This window comes from Monodelphis domestica, chromosome 6 (genome assembly GCF_027887165.1).
Source record: "Monodelphis domestica isolate mMonDom1 chromosome 6, mMonDom1.pri, whole genome shotgun sequence".
Classification (NCBI taxonomy): Eukaryota; Metazoa; Chordata; class Mammalia; order Didelphimorphia; family Didelphidae; genus Monodelphis; species Monodelphis domestica.
This window is the reverse complement of record NC_077232.1, coordinates 170,614,120-170,635,772: the sequence shown is the minus strand read 5'-3', so window position 1 is coordinate 170,635,772 and position 21,653 is coordinate 170,614,120. Positions and strand designations below refer to the sequence as shown.

Sequence of the window (21,653 nt, the reverse complement as noted above, 5' to 3'; positions counted from 1 at the left end):
TTCAGTTATTTCTGACATTTTGTAATCCCTTTTGGGGTTTTCTTGGCAAGGATACTGGAATGGTTTGCCATTTTCTTATTCAACTCAAATTACAAATGAAGATACTGAGACATATAGGGTTAAGTGGCTTGTGCTAGCAAGTGTTTGAGTCTGGTTTTGAATAAGATCCTCCGTACTTCAGGACTGGCACTTTATCCACTGCACACCTCATATTATAGTTAAGGAAATTGAGGCCTCCTAAATTAGTAAAGTCACTGGCCCAAGGTCACCCAGGTAGGAAGTTGCAGATCAAGCCCTTTGCTCTTTTTGTTTATGCTATGCTATCTCCCTTTCCACTTTTGTCCAGCTCTTTGGTCCAGAGCTACAGTCCTTGACTCCATTCTCATGGAGCCTGAGACTCTTTCCTCTATAGTAGGGTATCATCTTCCTTGCATCTTTTGGATACTCAAAGATCCTGTGTAAATGCCTCTGTCCTTCCCATGGTTTATAGACTCCTGGTCCATTACAAGTCACAGAAAGTTTTATTGAGCTGCTAGCTATTTCAGCTAACTGATTCATATCTTCTGTCCTTCAGATAATTGCACATAAATTAACAGTGGCCTTTCTGGCTAAAATAAAAAGTCAAAATATGGTTTGGCATGAGCCTTTATCATATGAGTGGTATGGAATTTAAAAAGGAATTTTAAGTGCTTTCTGTATTCTAGAGAGACAGACAGAGAGAGATCAATAGCTAGGGGAAGCAGGATAGATCCCTTATGGAAGGAAACACCTGAGCTGATACTTTAAGGCAGGCAGAGATTCTAAAGTTGAAGGAGCAGAGGGAGATCATCAGGGACTATCTAGATAAAGGCATGGGAGTGGGAGATAAGATGACGTCATGCATGGCAAATAGCAAGAGAGCATGAATGGAAGAAGTAATCATTTTTAAATCCTTCCACTAGAATAATGCCAAACTATGTTTTCTTGGTAAGGACCTGAGATTAGTATTGGCCTTCTGACACTACTAATATCAGGAATAGATTCCTTTTTTTATCTAAAGAAGAAGTTTTCAAAATATAGTCTCAGCCTTTCATAACATAACAGTCATGGAAACATGTATTGTTTGATAGCACATGTATAATCCATAAGCTGAGATCTTGGGGAAGGGATAGAGAAGAGGAAAGGAGAGAGAATATAGATTAAAACATGTCAGGAAGCAATTATTAAAGTTGTATCTACATGCATGTCTGGATAAGAAATATGTAATAAAAATGAAAAAGAAATTAAAAAGTAGTTTCTGGAAACCTTGGGGACCCTTTCAGGGGGACTTCAAAACTATTTTTATAAAATTATCAAGATATTATTTGCCTATTAAAGTACTCCCTCTTCCAAACATCTCTGTGGGGCCATATTTTCTTTTTTTAAAAATTTGAACCAGGTATGGCTTGAGAGGAGACTCACATATGAGATTTGAATAATAAGACAAAGGAAATATGGAATTAATTTATATACTTGAACAGAAGGCATTGGTTAACTGGTAGTAGGGGACTTGAGAGGTAAGAAGCTGAGGTGTGATAGGATGAAAGAGACAGGTAAAATGCTCTGAATCTGATGATTAAGATTTCATTTTTGCTAAGTATATGAAAAAGTCACTTGCGTAGCAAAATGAGAATGAAGAAGATGTCACATCACCTTTTTGGGGGTCTCAATTTCCTCATCCATAAAATGAGATTAGACTAGATATCCTTTCAGTTCCTTTCCATGTCTAAATCTCAACAAAAGCAGTCTGAAGTCAAGAAAGATTTACAAAATAGAAGAGATATTAGATATTAGATATTATGTCATTAAGTATTAATTGGACAGAGCTGGCCTTCATAGCAAAGAAATATTAAATCCAGGGAAATAACTTACATTAGCCATGCTGAGAGATTAATAATAACATGAATGTAAGGACACAAATTCTTGATTCCTTGAAATCAATGGGAATCCAATGAAATCAATGTTAAGAGGCAGAAGTACTCCAAAAAGATGGAGATAAAATAGGCAAGAGTACTTACCTAGGGTTATAAAGATTGTTGGTGAAACAATATTTGATTTTACCTTATTAAAACTGACAGGCTGGGGGAGCTGGTTGGTTCAGTGGTTTGAGAGTCAGGCCCATAGATGGGAGGTCCTGGGTTCAAATGTGTTCTCAAACCCTTCCTAGCTATGTTACCCTGGGCAAGTCACTTAACTTAATTGCCTAGCACATATTATTTTTCTGCCTTAGAATTGATACACATTATTGATCTTAAAACAGAAGGTAAGGGTTTAAAGGAAAAAAAATTAAAAGAGAAAAATAAACTGACAGGACAAATGGTTCATTAAAACTCCCTGTGAATTTTATAACATTGAATTTCCTAGATTAGCTGCTATAAGATATTTTCTGGTTAGGAAATTAGTAGTTTTGCTAACAAAAGAAACCTAGAAAGAGAGAAATGGCAAATGTGATGCTAGTTTGGACTTCATACTAGACCAAATAAATCAGTCAATCGATTTACTAAATGCCTTCCATGGTCCAGGCACTGTGCTAAATACTGGGGATACAAATTCAAATAAAGAGAGTTCCTGCCCTCAAGGAGCTTACAATCTTATGGGAGAAGACAAAACACAAAAGGAAGGGGGGAGGGAAGAGGAGGAAAAAGTACTGTTGTAAGAATATGATGGAGAACTCAGTCTGGGAAGTCTCAATGTATAGAGCAGCCAGGTGAGAAATGAGGAGCTGTCCAAACTGATCTCCCTTAAATGAAGGTGTGGAGTTCATGATCCCACCCTCCAACCACAGAGGCCAAGTGATGACATAGAGGACTAAAGCTAATGAAATCTTATAAGATGATGAGTTGTCTCAATAATGAGCTTCTTGGGACAGGGCAGAGAAGTGAGTCAGAGAAATCCTAAGTAATCCAGCCAAGTGAGAGATGTGGAATGAAATGAAGTGAAATGAAAAAAAAATGAATCATTTTGTTGCATGTTTCTCTCTTCTGGCCAAGACCAAGAGCATTGTCATTATATAGTATGTCTTATGGAACCTTGTTTCTCATTCATTTCTAATTTTTCCTTTTCCTTTTTGAAAAATCATTATTTATAGGTAGAATAACCAGAACACTGCAGATATTGCTGGAAGTTGTGCCCACGGATGATGGTCAAAATAAGCCATGATCAACTGAATTCCAAAGAAGGCACCTCATGTGGCGGTGTTACTCTTCTCTGGTTTCCTCTGAGGCAAAATGAAGATGAAAAATTACTTCATGGTATTCCAGAGGATTATAAGACTGAGTTCTGGCTTACATATCCAAGAAAATAAGTACCTCCAATAATAGTTTTCTTATGTGTTCAAACCTATGTTCAAGAAGTTTAAGCATGCCTGCAGGTACATGTGTAGACATCTGGTAGGTTTTGTGACTGCTCTTTTTAGTGTCAGACACTGTTTGGGGGCAGGGGAAGGAGGACACAATGACAATCACTCTAGTGGACTTAATGACATTATCTTACTGAGTCCCAAGGTCTTCAAATTGAAGGCCATGGGGCATTTTCTACATTGTAAGTGTTTTATGAAATGGTTTTATATACTGTAGGTAGTTATACTGTGAACAGTGTCCTCTGCTCTCTGGACGTGTAACACAGCTCTTCTGTGCCATGAGAATGGGTGCTAGAGGTACACCTTGATTTTCAATCTTCAACCCCAATGCCTTCCTCCCTGTGTTGTTTGCACTGTATCGGTTTCCCCTCTACAGTCACACTGGCTTAGGTATAACTCTTCCTTTTTTAATGAACTGGTCCCAGGGCATTTGGGATGAGAGAGAGCAGGGATATGGTTCATTTTCTTGAGTACATTAAAAGATAGTAGCTTTGGGGCTATTGTTTATCAGGCCGATTCAGCACATGTGCTGAACTGAAAACCTCTGAGAATTTATTAAGTCAAGATTTTTAATCACAGGGCCATATAGGAAATCAGACACTTTGGGAAAAGTCTTTTTATTCCCTGTGGGGTAGATGAAGTGGAAAGGATACAGGTCTTCAGCCTTTCCAAATCAGTTCATTTGGTTTTGAATCCTCACAGTAAATAACTGTCATCAGGAGTTTCTAGCACCTCCACTGAAATAAACTCCCTAATGAATATATCAAAAGAAACATTTTTTTTTGCATCTTCAAAGAACCGACATCAACATTAAAGACAATTTCACCAAAGGGAGGAAATTGTCCAAAACACATCCTTGTATTCCTATCTGTATGCACTGCTTCTAACTTGCAAGTTAGAGATTCTTTTTTTGCATTTCTACAGAATGATACATTTCAAAAATTTTTTAAGTGTCCCTATCTTTTATCCATAATTTTATGAAAAAAGAAAATGGAAAACTGAGCCGTTCACTGTGTTACACTGAACAAGCACTTAACTGGGGGTCAAATGATTTTAATTTTAGGCCTCTCTTCCACAAATGTGGTAGGTGACTTTGGCTATGTAACTACCATGGTGGACATCAGTTTCTTCAGATCTAAAATTCAGATATTAAACTCTGAACTTTTGTGCCTTAAGAAGCAGAGGAAGGAGGGGAGGGATAGGGCAGAAGGAATTCACTTGATTGTAGATATCGGAGAGAAAAGGTGTACCTTCCAATAGGTTCTTCAGTACCATTCCAACATTTAAGTGTTGGTGACCTTGGGCAAAGTCCCAATTTCTTTGCGTTAGTTAAAACTTTGGTAAAGTAGGAGAGTTGCACTATGAAATCTCCACGTTTATATTTTATGGTTCTAGAAACTATTCTGATTTGAGTAAATGACTGAATGGAAGATGTGTGGAATGCCACTGTACTAAACATTTACTTTCTCGTTAAGAATTTCCAGTCTTATTTCTCAACATTGTCAGTAATTTCAACTTTGACATCAATTTCCCCTGAAAAGAGAAAATATGTGACAAATGGATTTGAAAATGAATGGAAAAGAAAAAAGTGTGTATATGCTTGTGTGTGCATGTGAGTGCATGTGTGTGCATAATTGTGCTGTGTACATGCATGTACAAGAGGGAGTAGGAGTAAAAGAAGGAAACTTTTAAAAAGATGCCTTAAAAATGACTCTAAGCATTGACATCAATGATCTCTATAGTGTTACACTACAATAATTAATTTCCCTTTTTTAAAACCCTCATTCTGACTTAGGATGTATAATAAGTATCATTTCCAAGGTTTGAAGAGAAAATTGGGGTTAAATTATTTTATGGGGTCACACAGCTAGGAAGTATATGAAGTCATATTTGAACCCAGGACCTGTCATCTCTAGCTCTGGCTCTCTATCCATTGAAACACCTATAGCTGCCCCGATAATTTAATTTCCAATGGTGAACAGAATCCTAGCCTCTAGATAGTCTTCCTGTTCATGATGTTGATGATAATGGTTAGAAATTTATTTTGTGCATACTCCATTTCACATGCTTTACAAACTTTATCACATTTGATCCTCACAACAACTTTGTGAGGTAGGTGCTATTATTATCCTCTTTTTTATAATTGAGGAAACTGAGGCAGATAGAGGTTTGAATGCATTGCACAGTCACACAGCCAATAAGTGTCTGAGGCCAGAATTGGACTCGAGTCCCCCTGAATCTAGTCCCAGAGATTCGTCTGCTGTACTACATTTGTTGCTGAGTTGTTTCAGTCATGTCTGACTTTTCCTGACCACATTTTAGGGTTTTATTGGAGTAGTTTGCCATTTCCTACTCCAGCTCATTTTCAGATAGGAATTGGTGGGTTAAGTTACCTCCACATGGTAAGTGTCTGAGGATGGATTTGAACTCAGGAAGATGAGTCTTCCTGGTTCCAGGCCCAGGGCTCTATTCACTGTACCATCTAGCTGATACCATTTTACAGATGTGGAAACCTAGGTCCACAGAGAAGTGCCCACCATCACAAAAATACAAAATAAGAAGCTTGGACTAAGGTTGACCCTTGAGGTACCCTCCAACTGTCTATCTATGTTTGTTCTCAGAGGTAATAGTTTGTTAGTGCCTAGTAATAAACAATAACATTCCTGGTTTCTCCTCAGTCAATGCTCCTTCATTTCTCCCTCATATTAATTTTCTTATGCTGTACTGACCAAAGTCTAATTAATCTTAATATTTTGATAGGAACTAATGTCTTGTTACCTGCTGACTTTGGTAAACTAAGGACAGAACCACTATAGAATATATTATATCTCTATATACATATATTTTTAAATGAATATACCAACATGCTATTGTAACAAAATTGTATTGGTAAAACCACTATCAAATATACTTTGTATTTTTTAAAAAATGAATATATATATGACTACTATTGTAATTAAATGTTATCCAGGCTAAACATTTTAGTTCATTTGACAGTTTTTAAAAGTATGGCAGCTGTTAAAGGTTTGTTTCATTAGGGAGATCATTTGTGACTAGGTTTTTGTAACTCATCAGTTTTGATTGTGGATAGGATTTTTTTTTTCATTTCACTAACTTTATTTGTATTTTATAACTTGCAGATTATCTTTTCATTTCTTTCTTCCTAGCTAAATGCATGTGTGATCCGTCTACACAGGCAGACTGAATTTCCTCGAAACCCCTTTCAAATCTTACTTTTATGCCACACATTTTTGGTATTGAAAAATTAACTTTTTTTTCATCTTCAAAGCAATGCAATACATCATGCTTTCCTTATTCAAGGAATACACTTTCACACTTGGAGACTATTTCAAATTGCGTAAAATTTTTGATTGATATATTTTATTCTTAAAATAGCAAAGTATTTAATTGGGACAGAAAATAAAAAATAGAAGGGTTCTCCACCTCTCCTGACCCCATTCAATGAAGATTTAAAAACTCTCATAGATGTTTCTGATAGTGTAGAAGAAACCCTTAGAAAACTCATGGTTCTAGGTCAGGAATTTTGTGTCTGCAACTTTATATCTCTGCCTCCTGGCAAATAGTTGTGCCTTCTGACTTCATGAGCTATAGTTTTATAAGAGCAACTATATAAATGTGGTTATTGTTCAGTCATTCAGTTATGTTGGACTCTTCATGGCCTATGCAATACACCAATCAGGTCCTTCTATCCTGTAGTATCTCCTGAAGTATGTACAAGCTTATTTTCATTGTTCCTATGACACCAACTCTCAACTTCTGCCATTTTCTTCTTTTACCTTCAATATTTTCCACAATCAGGGTCTTTTCATCATGTAGTCAAAGTATTTAAGTTTTAGTTTCACTATTTGACTAGTCTATAATTTCTTTGAGAGTGGACTGATTTTATCTCCTTTGTCCAAGGTACTCTGAAAAGTCTTCTATAGAATCCTAATTCAAAAACATAGATTCTGTGGTCCTTGGCTTTCCTTATAATCAAATACTCACAGTTATATATTGCTACTGGAAAATCCATCACTTTGACTCTATGGACCTTTGTTGGCAAGGATATGTCTCTGCTTTTTCATACACTGTCTAGATCTGTCATAGCTTTCCTTCCAAGGAACAAGCATCTTTTATTTTCACGGCTGCAGTTGCCATCTATAGTGATCTTTCAGCACAAGAGTATCAGATCTGACACTGCTTCTATTTTTCTCCCTCTATTTACTTGGCAGTGATGACACCAGCTGCCATGATCTTCTTCTGTGTTGTTTTTTTTTAATACTCTCTTCTTTCACTCTCATCAAGAGGCTTCTTAATTCTTCTTCCCTTTCTGCCATCAGAGTGGTCTCTGCATATTTGAAATCATTGATATTTCTCCTGGTAACTTTAATTCTGGCTTTTAATTTGACCAGCCTAGCATTTTGCATGATGTACCCTACATAAAAGTTAAATAAGGCAACACTTTGCTGCCTTGTTGTACTCCTTTTCCAGTCTTGAACCAATCAGATATTACATATTTGGTCATAACTGTTGCTTCTTTACCCATATACAAATTCCTCAGGAGACAAGTAAGATGCTCAGGTACTCCCATTTCTTTGAGGACTTGCCATATTTTGTTGTGATCCTCACAGTCAAAGGCTTTCGTGTAGTCAATGAAGCAGAGGTTGGTGTTTTTCTGAAACTCCCTCGCTTTCTCTATAGTCCAGAAAATGTTGGCAATTTGGTCTGTAGTTCCTCTGCCTTTTCAAAAACCAGCCTACTTTTCTGGAAATTCTGAAACCCAGCATATAGTATCTTAAGTTTTACCTTGATGGTGTGTGAAACGAGCACTGTTGTGCAATATTTGAATATCCTTCGGTATTGCCTTTCTTTAGGACTGGAATATAAACTGATGTTCTCCAATCTAGTGGCCATTGAGTTTTCCAAATATGCTGGTCTTTTGAGTGCAGCAACTGGAATTCTACAACCTCTACTAGCTTGATTGTTAGCAATGCTATAGCCCAGTTGACTTTATCCTCCTAGATATCTATATCTATGACCATAATATTGTGGTTATCAGTGATCTTAGGATCTTGTATAGTTCTTCTACATATTCTTTCCACTTCTTTTTAATATCTTCTACTTTTAAGTCCCTACCATCTTTGTCTTTTGTAATACCCATTTTTGCATGAAAAATTCCCTTGATATCTTTAATTTTCTTGATATCTCATCTTTCCCATTCCATTGTTTTCTTCTATTCCTTTGCATTATTTATTTAAGAAAACCTTACCTCTTTGCTATTCTTTGCAATTCTGTGTTCAGTTGGTTACATCTTTCCCTTTTCCCTTTTGCTTTCTTTCTTTACTTAGCTGTTTGTAAAGTTTCATCAGACATCCATTTAGCTTTCTTGCTCTTCTTTTTCTTTGGATTTTTTGTTTGTTTATTTCTGGTTCCTGTACAATATGGCAAACCTCTACCCAGGATTATTTGGGCTCTCTCATGAATCTAATTTCTTAAATCTATTCACCATTTCTGCTTCATACTCATAAGGGATATTATTTTGGTCATATTTATAAGATCTTATGATCTTTTTTTATACTGTCTTCAACTTAAGTTTGAATTTTTTAAATAAGAAGCTCATAATCTGAGATAAAGTCAATTCCAGGTCTTCTTTTAGCTGAACCATATAGAGTTTTTTCACCTTTGGCTTCAAAGTAAATAAACACTCTTACTTAGATGCTGACCACTTGGCGTTGTCCTGTCTGAAGAATCTCTTTTTGGATTGCTGAAAAAGAATGTTTTTCTATGACTAGTGTTATCTCTACAAAACTCTGTTAGTCTCTTCCATGCTTAGTTTTGTACATCTAGGCCAAACTTTCCTCTTATTTCAATTATATTTTGATTTTCTACTTAAGCATTTCAATCTATAACATGTTGAAGGTTTCAAAGAACTGATCAACTTTGGCCAATTTGGCATCAGTGGTTAGAGCATAGATTTATGTTATTGTCGTGCTAAACAATTTGCCTATGTATGTGTCCTTAAGAGTTAATGGTTAACCATGGTCAACATATTAATTAAAAATCATGTATAATGTATATGTTTCTTTTTACTTGAGTAGAGATTTTAAATTAAAAAAATTAAATTATTTTATAGCAGTAATTTCAGTTCCCTAAACTTGTCAAATGTAGTTGTACAAATGTACACATGTAGTTGTCAAAAGTAGTAGTTGTCAAACTACTTTGTCAAGGAATTTTAAAAATATTAAATGTTTTAGTTTTAAGATAAAATAAAACAAAGTTAATGAAATAATACTTTTAAAACTTATGCACAATTACTAATAAAACATTGCTTGAATTATAGCTTTTAACCAAATTTTTAAAGAATGATGTTTTTTTTCCCCCAAGATCTTTCAATTGAGGCCATTCCAAATAATAGCTGCTCTGAGGCAGAGCCATAACAACCAATTTTTGCATTCAGGACTAGAAACACAAAAATATGCCTGTGAAACAAAATACAAGATCCTGAGGACACTTTGTTATGCTCATGGCAAGGGAGGAGAGGAGAAAACTCTCCTGGGGTAGCTATCTGTTTTAACAATTCTTACTAACTAGGTGCTAAACTCAGCTATATCTAGCTATTTAAAAAACCACCAAATAACCAAATTTCTAGTTCAGACTATCTTTTTAAATTTCAGTATTCTGGGTCAAATTCTAGTAGCCCCATCCTAGTTAAACTATGAATTCATCATTTGACGGAAGCACAATCTGCTGTTCATTTAATGAGGATAGTGAGACTTCATTATTGAATTTAAAGGTTTTAGTATTTGGGGGGGGGAGGTGTATAGGAGTGGGAAAGGTAAAAATGAATTAGGCAGAATCGTTAGCAAAGCATGGTTGCTCCTCACCCACCTATAAATGGAATCTTACAGGCTATCATCTTGATGTGAATGGTAACATCCAAAGTGATTATCTCAAGCTCTAGCTGTTCTACTAGAAAATAGGCTAAAGTAGAAAAGATTACATAACTCAATGAAAATTCTTCATAGAGTATGGTTAGTGCTCAGGACATTCAGATGTGTTTTGTTAAGGTGGAAAAAAACCTTTGCCCTAATCCCTTGTGTTTAAGATGCTGCCAATTTAAAGAAATAAAAGTTAAAGTCAGAGTAGGTGGAGATATTGAGTGAACAAGTATCCGTATTTCAGTGTCAGTCCCTTAAGAACAAGGAGGCTCTGGGGTTTTGAATGATTTCATAAGAAGAATGTATAAAGTTTAATTCTGTGCAGGTCTTGGTTGGTAAAATAACTTCTCTGATTTGTTTTTTCCTAATAGGAACAAGTTCTGGGGTTATTTGCAGGAGCTCTTCAAATTGTAAATGATGTGTTAAATAGGGATTCATTAAATAAGTAGCTTTTCTTTTCTTCATATGATATAATTAGGGAAAGAAATTAGACTTTAGTTATATCTTCTGTGGTAGTTCTACATAAAGGGAAATAAAGCATTTTCTAAATTAAAAAAAGTCAGACTTAAGGATTGGACATGTGGAACACGTGTGAAAAGTTTTATCTTTGCTTCATTCTATCCTATATTAAGTGCAATTTATTAATACTGTCATTATTTATGGATTCAAACAACAACTTAGATTCTGATATCAGAGAAATTAACCATTAAGAGCTTAGATTTAAAATCCTTCCATGTAGCATGAAGTGGGCATTTTTGTCTGCTTGCCATTTCCTGTTTGCATTCTTTTATATTTAAGGATTTTGTTATTTTAAGATAAACATACTACCTTTCTACTTTAACAGTGTTTTATTAAGTTAAAAATTTCTTTATAACATTATAATTCTTAAAAGTGAGTATTAACATAACAGTATAGAATGTGCCAATATTTGAAGAGAATATCAATTGTAGCTCAATATTTTTGGAACTATAGATCTATAAATGTTAGTGAATAAGATGTCTCTTCTTATGAATTCTTGGATTGTCAATTTGAGTAATGACTAAAATTAGTGATTTTAGTTTTCTTATGGTTAGTACTTGCTGACAAGGGCCCTCTACTACTCTGAATGAGCTGCTTTTTTTTTTTTGTAGGAAATGTTTCTCTTCCTATTTACTTCATCAGGAAGTCGATATTTAGTTTTGAAAAGAATTTCATATTCTCTTCCTATCCCTGAAGTTCATCTACCACTTGACCTTTGCAGGAGAATGGAGGATTATTGATCCATGATCATATTTTGAAAGCAAACATATTTTGATTATGAGCAAAATAATGTGTCTGGGGATCATCATTTAAAAGATCTAGAGATGTTAGCTTGAAGAGGACGTAAAAATAGGATAATAGACATCTTTTGTTGGAAGGGCTATTATGTAGAGGAATGATTAGATTTAGTCTGCTAGACCCAAGTATAGAATTTGGAACTATTATTGGAAGTTACATAGAGGCACATTTAGATTTGATATAATTAGGGAAAAAATTAAAAAGAAAAAACTTCTCCATAATGAGAACTATCTTCAAATGGAGTGTGTTATAGGAGGTAGTGAAAGCCCCTACCTTGCTGGAGGTCTTCAAGTAAACCCTGAATAGCCACTTGATATAGTGAATAGTACTTTCCTGGGCACATTTCAGCTCCTAGATGGATTCTGTGAGTCCTTTCCATTGCTAAGAATGTGTGGTTCTGAGTATTGTTCTGGTTACTTTTACAACAATGCCATTTTTCAGCTCTAAATAGCTTAGAAAAATCAGCAGTACCATCATTTTTCCTCAGCAGCGTGATTCTTCCTTGAATAAATGGTTTTGCTTTTTGTGTGTAATTATTTTCAATATGGTAAGTTCAATGAAAGGAAGTTTGGCCAAGTTTGTATTCATGTCATTGCCCCAAGTTGTGCTACTGTGAGTACAACTTGGACAGTTAAGTGCCTGGAAAACTTTTCCTTCCCTCCATAGCTATGCCTTAGGAAAAGACACATGATGTAATAAGAGAGTTTAGTCACTATGGTATATTTAAATCTGGGAATACTGTATAGTTTTCAGGCAACAACCTTTATTAGTAATAGCAGAGCCATAAGAGAGACATCTGAGAACCATATTGACAATAGCTCTGATTTGGAAGGCAACACACCTTATTCAGTTTACTTAGACCTGGGGAAAATAGAGATTGTGAGGTAAATTTACTTAATGATATGAAGTACTTTCAGTTAATAGAATTAGAAAATAATACTCTGTCTTTTCTGTATTCTCAATTTGGGTGGGGTACATATGTCGTTTGATGAAAGGCAGTATAGCATGACAATAATTGGTCACATGGGGGCAGCTCTTTAAGTTTTGCAAAACTCTTTACATGCATTATTTTCTGGAATTGTCTGGAAGACCTGAGTTCAAATCTTATCCCTAACACTTATTACTATATGTACGACCATGGGCAAATATGTTTCGTATCTCTGAAACTTTGGGAATATATTTGCATATGATCTTAGAATATTACTTGTAATAAGTTACAATTTGGGATAATAGAGTTTGCTCAGATCTTTGACATAATGGCCCTAATAATTTGATAAATTAGTCTCCTCTTATTGTTTATTTCATAGGAAAGTAGGTTTAATAAATAAAGCAAAAGAAAGAAAACAATGTCATTCTATTCAACAACATGATATTCAAGCTATTTGGTAGGAATTCTTGTGCTAAAATGCATGAGGTCTTCAGGGGATGGTCCTGTGTAGATCTTTACGTATGGCTCTGACTTGAATATGGAGCTGTGAAATGAGCTTAGAGGCTAGACTAGATTACTTCTGAAGTCTCTTTCAACTCTTGATCTATGTTCCTGTCATCCTGTGAGCCTATAAACCTTTCAGCCTAAGTGCCTATAAAGAGAACTTTTGAGAGGAAGCATCATGGTACCTGTAGCAAGGTCTTATTGGAGACATTAGCAGTGGTATTGACCATCCAAGTCATTACATCTTTGCTTTTAGGTTTTTACTCTTTTGATGGACCTTTTGCATTTCTTCATAAATGTTGCCTTATGTCTGTCTGTACCCCATTTAATTCCATATTTGAATTCTGTTACATACTTATTGATGTAGAAAATAACTTAATGAAATGGCACATCTAGATTGGTTAAAGAATGAGTGAACAAATATACTTGCAGGAGTGTTGTGCATGTGTGTATTTGATGGAGTAGCAGTGATCCACATTACAATACGGTATATATTAATTATCTCAAACACTACTATTGTTGTACTTCTTTATTGCTCCAGTGGCATAAATTCAGCCACGGTCATTGCACAATCCACCAAGTCCAAAAGTTGTGATCAAGCATTTTCCAGCCCTTTTAGCATAGTAGGAGGTTACTACTCTCCTCCTATTTCTCTCAGTGAAATTCATCACCAACTGTGCTTCCCCACTGACAGCTATAAGTAGTGTGAATCCCAGACTAGCCTTTTATTCTTACAACTTTCCTGACTCTGGATTCTGGCTGAGACAACATCCAACTTCAAGAAAGTCGGAAATAACAAAACTATTTTCTGTTGGCAAATCATCTGGAATGGGCAGCATTATAAAAAGTGATTTGGGGCCCAGGAGTCATCATGTCTTTTTTATTTAATTATTTTGAAAACAGACTATTGATGGAATACAAGAACAAAATGTAAAAACAAGGCAGTTATCCCCAATTAGTTATAAAAAATGTCTCCACTTAAGATGGGCTATTTTTCTCTTTAGGAAGCATGCAATTGAGTTGCTACTAATTTGCTTCCATATCTATTATTATATCTCATGTCAAGATGTATTAAAATCAAGAGGAGGTGCCATGAGAATCATTGTCTTCTCCCCTTGCTACTTCTCCCCAGTGGATGAGTTTTGTTGTGTTTTCCTAATGCTAAATATTGACTCCCTGAGGTTTTATAATGAGCACAAAGTCAGAAAAGGGCAAGACAAATCACTTCCCCTACCAAGTGTTTGGTAGATTTAATTTGTCTTCCTTTTCTGACAAAGATATGATGCTCAAGCCCACTAAGCTTGGTTTGCCTTTTTATCCCTAAGAGGCTATTTGGATAGTAAATGGTTAGCTACTCTAGACACACTGTTACAGATTATAATTAATGACTCCAGCACTCTTCCTGCTTGGAGTCTTTGGTGACTCAATGACACTGTATGAGGATTCACCATAATCTATCATTGCTCAAGGAGCCTTAACTATATTATTGATCAATCAACAAGCATTTATTAATGTTTTAATTAAATTAAACTTTGCATTGAGGTGACAAAGACAGAGACAAAAGTCTAAAAATTTCTGCCCTCATAGAGTTTACACTCCACTGGAATGTACTGACATTGGGGTCATACTTTCCCTTTAAAATGTTTCTTTTTTTAAGTAGTTCCCTTAAAAATAACAATAATTCTTTTTTAGTATATTAAAGGGCAGGATCACAAATAGGTATGTATACATGATACACATATATGTGCATATCTGGGTATTTGTATGTGTCTATGTATAATATCTTCTTATGGTGTTAATAGTTTCTTTAAGACCTCTTAGATTGGATTTTCATTAGAAAATGTCTACTCTTTGCAAATTATGGAGTTAATTTGATTCAGACAAAAGTGTCTAATAGACTATAGCTGGTTTCATTTCATGAGTCATATTGTCTACCTCTTCAATTCACTTCATTGCAACAAACATTTCTTAAGTGCCTCCTATTTTCCAGGCTCTGTCTCAGGTTCTGGGTTTGAAAACACAAAAGAGTCCCTGACTTTAAAGAGCTTTCAACTGATAAAACTAACCTGAACCAAAACATAGCTGGTGGGTAGTTTGCTGAGCTTAATGTTCATAAGCTGCCCAGCTGAGGAATGATGTTTAATGCCCCAAAACTTTAAAGATCACAGGTGTCAACTTTTTATTTCGGCATTGTGGGTAATTAAATTTGATAAAATGTGTGGATGTCAGATTACCTACTGGTTTGGGTATTTTGCTCATAGTAAATGCTTGTTGACTGATTGACAGATGAACTGCTCTTGGTAAAGAGTGAAACTCCTTACTTATTTTTACACTTCTAAGATCTTTAGCCAGTTCCCATTGTGTGTGTGTGTGTGTGTGTGTGTGTGTGTGAGTGAGTGAGAGAGAGAGAGAGAGAGAGAGAGAGAGAGAGAGAGAGAGAGAGAGAGAGAGAGAAAGAATATGAAATGAAAGTCATCTTTATGTTACTCTGTGAAATTATGTTATGTTACTTTGGGGGGTGTGGCACTGATTTTATACCAGCATTTAATACTTGAAAAAAATGAATATTTCTATGGTTAAAAATGGCTTTCCTGAGGGAGATCTTGTACAGTGATTATATGTCCAGATTGTAGCTAAGGGCTATTGGTATAACCACTATGATATTATTGAAACTTTGTGTTGTGTATATATATATATATATATTGGGGTGGAAGATAAATATGTGCCTTTGTATAGAACACCATTTTTGGTGCAATATGATATCCTACACTTTTTTATTGTAGTTTAATAATAGATATATTTATATGTTTAAAACCTATTTTACTTTTTAGTTGCTTCTCTGATATTGGCTGTCTCTTTTTATTATTTTTTCTTTTTGGTATATATTTTTGTTTGACCACATCTGGTTCAAACTACAAAATCCTGTTGTTACAGAAATTGAAAATTAAATAAATATTCATACAGTTTAATAAATATCAAGTGTAGTGTGTGTTTAGTCTCCCCCACCAAAAACCACCACCACAACAAACTGTGATCTACTAGACTCGATATTTTTTTTTTTATTTCTAGGTTGTCAGTTGCTTGCCAAATCAATCAAATAATAGAAATTTATAAGAGCTTGCAATGAATCATAATTCTGGGCTCAATCATTAAGGTATAAAGGGATGTGATGGTGGAGGTAGTGGTAGTTTTTTGATGTGCCTGGCATATCCTGTCTAACTCTGGGTGGCAAGTAGTCAGCGGCTGGAAGGAATGGCTGATTCATTCTCCATGGAAGTTTCATATCCAGATGATTGCTACTGTCTGGAAGGAGCTCAAGGGTACTTGATAGTACTACCATTCTTGTTTTCCCTCCCTTCCTTTTCATACACTAGAATTGTAAACAGAGGGCATAGATTAAAATCTTGTTGATATCATTTACCACCTGTATAACTCTGGCAAGTTCCATCATAACTCTGGGTCTTAGTGCCCGCTTCTGTTAAATTAGGGGGAAAACTATAAGATTTCATATGTCCATAAAATTTCTATATCTATGATTTGATTATCACATGACTTTAGGGAAAGGGTATATTTGTATTAGGATATATGTACCTTCAAGTTCGCATGTTAAGATGAGAGAGAGAGTAAAACCCTTTCTCCAGATGCCTTCTGTGAAGGAGACTAAGATTCTTGATTAGGTATTTATCTTTATTATTTACTCAGATCTCTGATTTAATATGCATAGGGAAGTTCAGTTGAGGAAACTCCATCTACAAATGGAAGTTGGCACCTACTCTTCAATTTATCGTTTTGAAGAGTTTCCTTGGATCATTGAGAGGTTAAGCCATTTGTTCAACATCCCACAATGAGTGCATTTCAGAGGTAGAACTTGAATCTAGATCTTCCTTTTAATGATAGATACTTTAAGATAAAAAGTTGATGGAAGGAGCAAAATGTAATATAACAAAGATTTTATGCCTTCTCAAAATATTTGCCATCTCACTCACCATCTTAGCCTTTCCAGACCTTCTAATCCCTTCCCAAATCTTTGTCAGATCCCCCACCCTCTTAGCTGAGAAACTTGCTTCAAATTTCATTTTAAAAATATTTATTTTTAACTTTTTCTTTTTAAAATTTGAGCTTTCCTTCTTTCATCCCTCTTTTATACACTGAGAAGGCAGACAAAGTGATATCAGTTACATATATGAAATTATGCAAGACATTTCCATATAAGTCATATCACAAAAAAGGAAAAATATGAAAGCAAGTAAACTATACTTGTAGAGTTCAGCAGTTCTATCTGAAGGTATATAGCATTTTTTCATAATGATTCCTTTTGAACTGCCTTGAATCATTATATTGATCAGAGAAGACAACTTTTCATAATTGATCACCATTATAAAATTGCTGTTATTATCCATAATGATTTCTTACTCAATTAACATGAGTTAATACGAGGTCTTTCCATTTTTTTGAAACCATTTACTCATCATTTTTATAGCACAATAGCATTCCTTTACAATCATATGCCACAACCTTTAACAATGTTTTTAACAATTAAAATTTTTTTTTAATTTTATATAATATTTATTAATGTTTAATTTTATATAATAATAAAACAAATTTATTTTAAAATTAAAACTAATTTTAACTAATTTAACAATCTTTAGCCATTTCCTCCTTGTTGAGCATATCCTCAATTTCCAATTCTTTACCGCAAAGAACTGCTATAAATATTTTTGTACATTTTTGTCTTTTTTCATTTTTCTTTGGTCTCTTTTGGAAATATACTTGGTAGTAATATTGCAGAGTCAAAAGGTATGCAAAGAGAATGAACAAATGTTCTCCAGAAGAGATAGGCCAGTTTACAACTCCACTAACAGTTTACTTGTGTACCTAATTTTCCTAACTCCATTTAGCATTTGCCATTTATGTGAGGTGGCACTTCAACATTTCTTTTATTTGTCTTCCTCTTAGGATATTTTTTTGTATCACCATAAATAGCTTTGATTTTTTCCTGAAATTAATCATATCATTTGACCATATCATTTGGAGGATAGCTCTTATTTTTATGAAGTTGACTCTGTTCTTTACACATGAGAAATTAGACCTTTATCAGAGAAACTTGGTATAAATTTTTTTAATATTCTACATTGTCAAATAGTTATTGGGATGGAGCCAAGATGACAGAGAAAGTATACAGACCTACCTGATCTCTACCAAATTACCCTCCAAAGCACTATGATATAATGCCTCAAAACAAATTTTGGAGCAGCATAACCCACAAAAAAGGGTGAAATAATAACTTTTTTCTTCCCAAAACAACTCCAATGGCCAGTATTAAAAATTTTGTGCATCCAGATATAAGTGAAATGCAACATAGCATGCCAAGGCAATCTCCATGGTGACAACAGACCTTGGGGGCAGCTGAATCATCAGCAAAGACTTCTGGAGTTCTCAGTCACAGACAGAAAGTGAGGATGGGGAATTGCTGAGAATGAGATTACTGGGATCCCCTTCCTGGCTCTGGGTGCAAGACTCAGATTGCATTGCCTATACACATATCTAGGTATTAATCCAAGGGTATGCTCTCAGGGTGAGAAAGAACACTAGTACATACAAGCTCTTGTGGTCAGAGGGCACATGGGATCCTGGTCACAGTTCCAAGGGTGCAAAAGAGTGCTTGTTGTTAAAGGCCAGTGCACAGGTTGTGGGAACAATAAATGCCCCTCTTCTTACATCATACCACCTTGGAAGAACTGAAAGCAGATGAATGCCCAGATCCAGCTCTGAAGGCAACTGCATAAAGAAATTTACTGCATTAATAGAGCCCAAACATAATAGTTATTTTTTTAATTAAAAGAAAAATAAAGGCTAGAAAATAAGAGAACAACAAAAATGAGACTCAACATAGGAAGTTATTTTGGTGACAGGGAAGACTGTGACATTTAAAAGAGTGGGAGACATAAACTGTAAGAGTTAAAATAGTTGAGGTTGTAAACTGTAGTGATTAAAATAGTGGAAGATATAAATTATGATAGATATAAGAGTGGATGAGTAAATTATGAACGCAGAAAATGTTTTCACTACAGTGCCTTGTTTTTAATCAATATATAAGGTGGTTGCCAGGGAAATATTCCCAGTTATGAAATATACTCAAGATAACTGGGTTTTATAGAGATTTTAATTAATAATACAATGAGGAATTAAAGAAAGAGAGAAAGAGTAAGAAAGGAATAAGTATGAAGGACCTTAAGCCAACATGGCCTAGACCTGAGTCTTAAGAGAGAGAGATCAGTCAGTCTTTTATCACTCACCACAAGATCTGTCTAAGCAAGGATACAGACACCAGTTCAGCCAGCCAGATCCCTCCAGAGAGGGATTCTTCTGACTGTCCTCAAGAGACTGTCCCAAGAGCCTGTTTCCAGAACTCTCTCCCAACAGCCTCCTTAGAGACTGTTTTTCTAGAGAGAGCTTTTCATGTCCTTTTAAAGGGCATTTTCTCCTATGTCACTTCCTCTAAGTTCTTCCATCTACCAATCACAGTAGATGTTTTTCAAAGGACAGACCATTCTTAGTTCACACCTAAGAAGGTGTGAACTTTTGAGTAATTCACACCAGGAAAGCTCTGAGTAAGTTTCTCAGTTCTTTGTTCCTTGAAAGTTCACAAGTTGCCTGACCTTTATAGGTACTTAGCACCCCTTTGTATTAGTTCTAAAAATACGTATGGCTTAAGTATGGGTTTAAGTACTTTTCATTGTTCAGCAAGGAGTTTTCTCCCCTAAAGCAGACTTAAGTAAGGGTGGAGTAGAGGTCTCACATTTCTGATCTAAGTAGAGTTCACTGCCCAAAAGGGGAATGATCTTAATCCAATCTTATGAAGTAGGGTCTGGGAATTTTTTAACATTCACAAGTCTGAGAAATTTCAAGATTCACAAGACCAAAATACAAACTCAGAAGAACAAAGTCAATATTTCTATATCCAAAGCCTCCAAGAAAATTATGAATTGCTCTCAAGCACAAAAAGAATTGATAGAGAAGCTCAAAAAACACTTTAACATTAAATGAGAGGTAGAAGAAAAACTGAGAAAAGAATGAGAGTGATACAGGAAAATCATGAAAAAAGAATAAACAACTTGATAAAGGAGGCACAACAAATACTGAATAAATTAATATCTTAAAAAAACAGAATAGATTAATTAGTAAAAGAGGCACAAAAATCCGATAAAGAGAACTCCTTATAAAAGCAGAATTAGATATATGGAAAAAGAGATACATAAGTTCACTCAGGCAAAGAACTCTTTTAAAAAATAGAATTATCCATAGCTGCACTCTTTGTGGTAGCTAAAAAATTGGAAAATGAGGGGATGCCCTTCAATTGAAGAATGGCTGAACAAATTGTGGTGTCTGTTGGTGATGGAATACCATTTTGCTCAAAGGAATAATAAAGTGGAGGAATTCCATGGGAACTGGAATTACCTCCAGGACTTGATGCAGAGCAAAAGGAGCAGAACCAGGAGAACATTGTACACAGAGAATGATACACTGTGGTACAATAGAATGTAATGGACTTCTCCATTAGTAGCAATGCAGTGATCCTGAACAACTTGGAGGAATCTACGAGAAACAACACTATCCACATTCAGAGGAAAAACTGTGGGAGTAGAAACACAGAAGAAAAACAACTGCTTGAATACATGGGTTGAGGGGATATAGCTGGGGATGTAGACTCTAAATGAACATCCTAATGCAAACACCAACAACATGGAAATAGGTTCTGATCAAGGACATGTGTAATACCCAATGAAAGTGTGTGTCAGCTGGGGGGGGAAGAGTAGGGAGGGAAATAATGTGATTCTTGTAACCAGGGAACAATGTTCTAAATTGACTAAATAAATTAATTAGAAAATAAAAAGTAGAATTATTCAAATAGAAAAGGGAGCACAAAAGTTCAATGAAGAAATTTATGTCTAAAAAGGTAGAATCTGGCAAGGGAAAGCTAATGAATCCATGAGACATCAAGAAACAATCAAACAATTATGCCTTATGTTGGAAAAAGCATTGAAAAAATGGAGTAGCAGCATGGAAAGCAGGAACCTCTGTGAGAATCCTTTTAAACCAACCTTAAAATAGTGCCTCAAAATGAATACTGGAGTCCCAGAACCAACAAGGAGATGGAATAAAGTAACTCTACTACACAAAAAAACTTGAACTATATTCAGAGAGGGAGGATTTCACAGGGTGAGAGGGGAAATGGAAGTAAAACTGCACAGGTAAGTGAAAGCAACTCACCATCCCCAGCTATTTCTCCAGTTTCCAAACCTGGGCAAAAGCCCACTTCAAGATCTTAGATCCTGCCTAAGCCAACAGCAGAGTATCATACCTATTCCTTGATGTCTGAAGGCCTGGCACAAGACTGCAACGAGGCCCCAGTTCTGTAGTGTTTGAGGAGACTAAATGGGCAGCCAGAGGGGCCTTCCAGAGCTCTCAGCCCACAGATTGTCATACTACCTTGGAAGAACTGAAAATTGCAGAAAACCAGAACTAGAACTGAGGGTAAAACAGGGGAAAACTGAAGTTTAAGAACTTGTCTCCTCTAACCTGAGAACAG

General features: G+C 35.3%; 1 protein-coding gene across 1 annotated transcript in view; it reads left to right on the top strand.

The window, feature by feature from the left end:
• SLC7A11 (solute carrier family 7 member 11) overlaps positions 1-16,036 on the top strand; it is a 126,993-nt gene extending 110,957 nt beyond the window's left edge. Inside the window, exon 12 of the mRNA XM_007496316.2 lies at positions 3,107-16,036. Coding sequence (XP_007496378.2) covers positions 3,107-3,177 — 71 coding nt within the window. The 3' untranslated portion in view covers positions 3,178-16,036. The remainder of the gene's footprint in view (positions 1-3,106) is intronic.
• Positions 16,037-21,653: the final 5,617 nt, after the last annotated feature.